This window comes from Pinus tabuliformis, chromosome 7, assembly GCF_031772625.1.
Source record: "Pinus tabuliformis cultivar Carrire ecotype Pingquan chromosome 7, CPIR1, whole genome shotgun sequence".
In the NCBI taxonomy this organism is placed as follows: Eukaryota; Viridiplantae; Streptophyta; class Pinopsida; order Pinales; family Pinaceae; genus Pinus; species Pinus tabuliformis.
Window position 1 is genome coordinate 1,524,748,904 of NC_142293.1, and position 8,228 is coordinate 1,524,757,131.

General features: G+C 32.7%; 1 protein-coding gene across 1 annotated transcript; it reads right to left on the reverse strand.

The window, feature by feature from the left end:
• Positions 1 to 4,505: 4,505 nt before the first annotated feature.
• On the reverse strand, positions 4,506 to 5,537 carry LOC149253636 (uncharacterized). The gene has a single exon (XM_089454553.1). It carries the CDS (start codon positions 5,535 to 5,537, stop codon positions 4,506 to 4,508), a length of 1,032 nt encoding a protein of 343 aa, XP_089310679.1.
• Positions 5,538 to 8,228: the final 2,691 nt, after the last annotated feature.

The following is an 8,228-nucleotide window of genomic DNA, read 5'->3' on the forward strand; positions in this document are numbered from 1 at the left end:
ACATTATCAAAATATTCAAAAACATCCCTTATTTATTTACAATATAACTTTTTTTTGGCCATTACTATTTCAAAAACATCCCTTATTTATTTACAATATACCGTTTTTTTGGTCGTATATGACTAGTCATCATATTTGCCTAAAGGACGTGGAATTACTATCCAAAGAGAACCATTATTACAGGAGGAAGATGCGTGAAACACTTGAAATCATAAAACACCCCAACAATCTCAACAGAGATAGGGAAATAGAAGTTAACAAAAACTAGGTACCTCTGCTTACACATAAATACAACCTTTAATCTTTCCCGCTTACCCCTCATTCCTCCATTAGTATTGCTCATAAGGGATTCACTGGGGAGCAATACCATAGCACGTGTATTCATATTGGGGGATATATATTGAGGGAAAAATGACATAATATATTGGGGGATATATAGGGGGTAAAAGGCTTTTATATTAGAAGGTATAAAAAATGGAGCTCAAAATTAATGACAAAATATAAAGGGGTATAAAAAATGTTAATGAAAAAATGGATACCTACAATATCTAGTGGAAGTAGGGGTTTTTTAATTGGGAAGGTGTATTGGATTTGTATTGGTAGGCGTTAAATAATGTGATTTTTAGAGGTATTTTTCAATATGTAGTCAAATTAAAGGTATTGTTTAGTATGCCACAAACGCACATGATATATTAGAGGTTCATTGAGTGAAGCCCCTATACTATTGCTAACTTTTAACAATTATAATCTAAAAATGATTAATTAAAATAAATTGTCTCAAACTATGAATGGTTTATTTTAATTATCATTAATTTAATCCATTATTAATTAAATCAAATTTATATTCATAAATTTTGAATATATTAATATATTTTCAATCAAATATATTAATTTATTAAATAAAACATAATAAGTTACATTGAATTATTTATATATACGAAATAAATAAATGTTAAATTAAAATTTAGATAAAATATTTTAATCAAATATATTAATTTATTAAATAATACATAATAAGTTACATTGAATTATTTATATATACTAAACAAATAAATGTTAAATACAAAATTAGATAAAATATTTTAATCAAATATATTAATTTATTAAATAAAACGTAATAAGTTACATTGAATTATTTATATATATGAAATAAATAAATGTTAAATTAAAAATTAGATAAGATATATATTTTTTTTTTCCAGTACGAAAAAACAAGATTTATATTAATATGTGCAATGTATACATATAAAGCTGCCCTATAGAGCAATATCATATTCTAAAAGTTGTAGAGAAGACTGAAGATATATTTTGATCATATCCATCAAGCCTTCAGATAGGCATAGCAGCTTCATTTTTCAGGAATATGTTTCGGATCAAAAGATATACAGATAGAGGATCAAATACAAAAGACCAAAATGTACCATATCGTGTGTCCAAAAGGAGACAGGGGATAGACAACATACCTCAAAATGTGAGCATCAAGAGACAGAAAGAAGGAGAAGCAAACATCAGTAAGATAGCTAGATACTAGGAATGGAGAAATCCTTTATCATATATATAGAGTCTTGCATTTGAACCTCCAATTTCCATAAACTAGAAGCAATTGAGAGTCCTTTCTTTGATAAGGAGTTTGCCACTGAATTCAGAGAGCTGTCCACGTGAGAAAAGGAATAAGATTGAAGACTTGTACATAATAATTTGATCCTATTAATCCATCCTGTTAGAGAGGGATTCCTGTTAATTATATTTCCTATAGCCAAACCTATAGTGTTTTTTGAATCCCCATAAATCTGCAGCTGTTGTATATTCAGGAAGGAGGAAAAATGTAAAAGACCCACTAATGCCATAGCATCCGCCTTATTATTAGATCCACAACCACCATGCCAATAAATTGAGTAGTGAAGGTCTTCCGACATCGATATGAAAACTCCACATGCACACATGCCTCTTTGTGTAGCTCCATCAAAAAAAGCCCTTGGATACCCCATCTGCTGCATTGAAAAGATGCCAGAACTGTGTGTTTTGTTTGCAGATCCTTTTTTAGGAATGGAGAGATACATCGATATAATCTGATCAGACAGAGGCAAATATGAGCCTTTCCCCTCTCGGAATATGGCATTATTCCTTTTCTTCCAGACATACCAGAAAAGCAATAGAGGGATAGATCTAAGAGCAACTTTCTGCGAGCCCCACCAGCTGATAGCCTCCTTGACATCTGTATGGTCTATATGTTGGAAACCCAAATATGCTGCTAGTTCCTTCCACAACTGATAGGTATAGCTACAAGTAAGAAAGATATGATTACTATTCTCATTCCCATTTTTACAAAGCAAACAAATACTAGGACCTTGCCAATGCCTTTTTTGGAGGTTCTCCCAAGTTAAAATCTTGTTATGGAATACAAGCCAGGAAAAATGAATAATTTTGTAAGGCACCCCTGTTTTCCATAAAGAGGTAGGAAAGGTGTATTGAAAAGGACTCGGCATCGACCTTGCCAGAACCAGATAAATCTCTTTGACCTTTAATTCATCCTGACACTTAACACCCCTCCATGAAAGTTGGTCCTTTCCATCAGAATTACAAATACCAGAGCCCCTAATTGATATCATAATACTGTCCCACTACTGAGAATAATCCTGACTAATGCCCAAGGACTGCACATTTTTCCATATAGGAAAAGCCCCATGCCAGCCTTCAATAAGTTGATTCCAATAAAAGATTCCTGATCTGTGCAAAGTAGAGATAATAGATCGAGGGAAGCTAAAATCCTCTCCCAAACCAATAATATGATCATATCCGATGAGCACATCTTTACCATTATGGATATACCAATATAAATTCTCAAGTATGAAAGATTGAATTCTGCGGAAGTTGTTCCAGATAGCAGATCCCTGGAATTTCCCAATAGTACCAACACGATACCAGAAGGTGAGATCTTTATTCTCCATGTACTTCCTTCTGATAGTAGCACTCCAAAAGCTGTCCCCATTAATACTCCTCCAGAATGATTTACATAAGAGGGCCTTACCAAAATTTCTTATATTCATAATACCCCAACCACCCAGAATCTTTGGGAGAGAGATTTTTGAGAGACTGGTCAGATGATATTTGCTTTTATGTTTCCCACCTCCCCAAATGAAATTTTCCATGAGCCTGTTTAGATTGGCAATGATACTAGAGGGAAAATAGAATAAGTGGGCCCAATATACAGTAATCTGAGCCAGAACAGATTGAGCCAACACTGCCCTACCCGCAATGGATAGGAATTTGAACTCTCATCCTTCGATTCTCTTGTAAAACCTGTCTGTTAGCCATAACCAATCAGAACTTTTATAACCTGCAGGTCTGAGATGAAAACCCAAATATTTAAAACCCTCCTTTAAAGACTTGGTACCAATGTTAAAGAGAGCCGATAGAAAATCCAATGATTCCCTGTCATCATCATCAGAAAAGAAAGAAGATTTTCCTTCATTGATGTAGATTCCAAAAGCATTTTGAAATTTCCTTAGGATATCATGAACGCATTACCAAGAAAGCCTACAAATCATACCAAAAATCATAATATCGTCAACAAAAATACTGTGGGAAATATAAGATCCATGACATATTCTGATACGCTTGAATTTATTTTCTTTTACTGCCCCATTAATATGAAGACTAAGAGAGTCCATGGCCAGGATAAACAGAAGTGGAGATAGAGAACAGCCCTGACGAAGGCCTCTAGCAGCAGCAAAATAATTTGTGGGGAGACCATTAATGAGGATAGCAAAATTCACATTCTCAACACAGGCCATGATCCATTCAATGCATTCATATTTTAGGCCAATCTTACAAAGAATGCATCTAAGGAAACCCCAATCTAGGCTATCATATGCTTTCTTCAGATCTAATTGAAGAATGGCCGCACTAATATTTTTGAGATGCATAGAATGTAGACACTCTTGTGTATTCGCCACAGCCTCAATAATATTTCTATCCTTTAGAAAACCATGTTGTTCTAAAGATATATGATTTGACAAGATGTTTCAGATTCTATTAGCTATAATCTTAGAGGAAATTTTATAGATAGCATTGCAAAGAGAGATCGGTCTGAAGTCTGAAAAAGAATTTGCTTTCATCTTTTTGGGAATAAGGGCAATATATGTTGACATATAATGAGGATGAAAAAATCCTCTCATCTGCAACTCCTCCACCATCCCCAGGATGTTTTTCTTGAGAAGGTCAAAGGAATGGAGATAAAATTCAATAATCCAGCCATCAAGGCCGAGACTTTTATCTTTCTTAAAAGATTTCATTACCTCTAACAGTTCATTTTCAGAAACTGGCTAGAAAAGGGAATTATTTTATTCCTCATTAAACATGGTAGGGAAAGCAGCAATTCCCCATAAGATATCCTCACAGTTAGTATTATCATTTCTTTTATAGAAATTTTTGAAATATGACATTGCTTCCACTGAGATTTCCTCTTGTGAGAAAAGCTTGTCCCCACTATCAGTCTAAATTTCCTAGATGGAATTAATATCTCTCCTATGATCTGCAAATCTATGGAAAAACTTAGTGTTCCGATCTCCTTCTTTCAGCCACAATGCCCTGCTTTTTAACCTCCATGTAGTTTCCTCTATTGCAAGTAAATTGTGCCTTTTCTTTTCCAGTTCATGGATCTTATTGCGGACCAAAAAAGATATGTTGCCATTTTTAAATTCCCCTGCTATTTCATCCAGACTATCCTGAATTTCTTTCAAAGCAACTCTGTTGGCAATTCGCTTATTTCTCTGCCAAGCAATAACCTTAACCTTTAGTTTCTGTAGATTATCCAAGAGATGTTGAGAAGGAGATTTAATCTCATTTGTGCAACTATCATGCCAAAAAATTTTAACAAGATCATTGAACTCCTTGTCCTCCAACCAGACTCTATTGAATTTATAAGGAAGACCTTTCTTATATTTCCTATAGCCCCAAGATAAAGTAATAGGTCTATGATCAGATATGAAGCAATTTATAATATGGGAAATAGGCCTACCCATTCGAACCAAGAGGTTATCAGAGATCAAAAATCTGTCCAATCTTTTAGCCAAAAAAGTGGAACCAATTCTGCCATTATCCCATGTAGGTCCCAAAGATTGGGGAAAAATATCTGTCAAGTTATGATGAAGTAAGGCTTCTTTAATACAACCCGCTAATGGATCCATCTTCCTTCCTCTTCCCCATACCTCATCCCCACATAATGTACAGTTTAAGTCCCCACCCATGAGAAATAGATCTAACTCCAAAAGCTCCGAAGACAAAAATCTATTCCAGAAGGGACGACGATCCTTATAAGGGGCATAAAGATTTAAGATATGAATAGAACCTGAAAAACCGCTGATGTTTGCAAGTAGAAGAATTCCAGCGAAGCATTTAAAAGCTTTAGCTTCAATCCATACTGGATTCCAAAGGATAACAAGTCCTCCAGAAAGTCCATTTGCATCAGTAGTGACAATGTGCCATTGGGAAAACATACGGCGAAAATATCTGATTGAATCCTCAGCAGAATGCATTGTTTCCTGAATTAAGATAATATTAGGATGATTGTAGGTGAAAATCTTCTTTAGGGCAAGGAATTTCTGGTTCGCCCCCAGACCCCTAATATTCATTGAGATGATGCTAGTCATGGCTGATCATCAGAGGCCAATCTTGCTCCAAGGGGCCCATTGTCAGATAGTTCAATGATTAGAATATCAATCAGGGAATGTTCCAAATTCCTAGAAGAGACAACAGATCTTTCACGGAAATGTCTAGTGCCTCTATTATGTTTTCTCCTCACTGTGATGTTACAAGCAGAATTTGGACTAATAAGAGGAGATGAAGCAGAACAAGGTTTATGAATAATAAAATATAATAAGTTATATTGAATTATTTATATATATGAAATAAATAAATGTTAAATTAAAAATTAGATAAGATATATGTATTATATAAAATATAGTAATTAATATATTTAATTAATTTAAAATGTATTAATATATTTTTAATTAAATATATTAATTTATTAAATAGGACATAATAGGTTACTTTCAACTATTAATATGTATATCACTATTAATATGTAAGAAGTATATTAATGTTAAAATAAAAATAAAAATAAATAAACATCTCATGTTATTAATATATTTGATTATATTAATATATTTAATTAATTAAATGTATTAATATATTGTTTCAAATATAGTAATTCACTAAATAAAATATATAAAAAAGATAGGTATTGAAATATTAACCTATATGAAATAAATAAATATCTAATTAAAAAAAAATTAATTAAAAATTTGTTGGTCACTTTTTTTGTAATTTTGGTATTTATATTTTTTACTCTTTTATGTTTTTCTAGACCTTTGTCCTATTTTTCTCTCAGTCTTTGTCTTACTTTTGACATTTTTATGTTTTTCTCGACTTTAGTCTTTACAATAGGTCTTGTGGTAGACTCTTTAGTCTTTACAATAGGTCTTGTGGTAGACTCGAAACATCGACATTCAAATATATATACTGTGAAAGAAATTCTGACATCTCAATCTGAGAACCCACCCCACAAATCTACAAACATTAAAAATTATATGGTTGCACTAACAAAAAGTCTTGTAATTTCATGTATATAATGACTTCTGTAATTATATAATTTCAAGTGTGTATATATATATATATAGATATATCCACAACAACAATATGTTTTTTATAACTCTACAGATTTTTGTAACAACAGTCTATTAAGCAAATATTTTGCTAATTAACGCATTATATTTTGCATGGAAATTAGCATTCAGTTAATTCACATAGTTAAAATCAACTAATTTATAAATAAAATTTATATTATCAAAAAGCTAATTCATTTTTTCACATTTAATTTTTTAAACCATCTTCAAATTTATTGGGTAAATATTTCTAAGAATCCCTCCAAATTATAGTGTTGTTGTTTTCCTAAATTTACATTGCCACTCACACATCATAAGAGACCATCATTAATTTAAAAATATTAAAAAGAATCACAATATGCTTAACATGTAAAGGATTATTCACCATCAATGCACATACAAAAATTGAAAGCCCACATAGTGGTGATGACTTATTTCGACTAAATAAATACTCAAATCTCATGGGGATTTAAGGGGCAGTGACCTTTCGGGAAAGCTTGGTGATAGTATCTAATTAGTGAATAAATCATTCTTCAATCAAGATTGAAGCTAACACGGCCTAGCTAAAAAAATATACTCTTTTATTATTGATGATTAAGTATGTGAAGAAATGGTTGAGCTTAAAACTTTAAAATCGACAATTTCACTTTAGCTTAAGTATGTGAAGGAGTTGTTGATCTTAAAACTCTGAAATCAACAGTTTCACTTTAGCCCTTCCCCAAAAGAGAAAGCTTGTACTTGCTCATCTCTATTATCTCATTTTTCTTCTACTTCTATGAGATGAAGTTACTCATTACAAAATTAAAAATCTAGGAAATAAAGTCACTCATTACAAAATTAAAAAAAGAAAAATAGATAGATAGGTAGATAATAATAACAACAACGATCATGTTGCAAAATCACCTGATCATAGCATCCGAAGCTCTAGTTGTTCCATGTCACAGCGAAAGTCTGCAGACATAGGTAATCAAACAAGATTCAACCAATGTCACAGCGAAAGTCTGCAGACATAGGTAATCAAACAAGATTCAATCAATGATCATATGATTAACAAGAGAAGCTTCGATGCAGCGAGTCCCTGCCATTGCCAATGAGTGGAAGTGCTCTAGCTTTTGGATAAAATCTTTGGATGCTGCCAATGAGTGGAAGTGTTATAGCTTCTGGTTTGCAGCATTCGCAAAGAATATAAAGTATTTACAAGTGACCATAAAAATAAATTGGTGCCGCCTTTGTGGAAGGAGACATACAAGAAGAAGCATGTGAAGATGCCTGCAGCATCTGTCTGGAGCCCTTCTGCCACACTGATCCATCGACGGTCTGGATTGCAGTAATTTTTCTGTGTTTTTATTTCTCAATTACTGTGGTTTTCAACTTTTCATTGGATTGATTCATCAATTTGTCATTCTTTTGAATGCTAGTTCGGTTATTATATTGGTTGTTTTACAGTGATAATGGACGTGTCATCTTATTAATGAAGTCCTCGACACGTATCAATTAAGATTCATCAAATAAAACAATAAAAGATGAGCCTCGGACTAACTGACTTTGCGCTCATACCCTCCA

Coding starts and splice junctions, on each gene's coding strand:
- LOC149253636 (XM_089454553.1), bottom strand. CDS start 5,537: ATGCATTCTGCTGAGGATTCAATCAGATATTTTCGCCGTATGTTTTCC.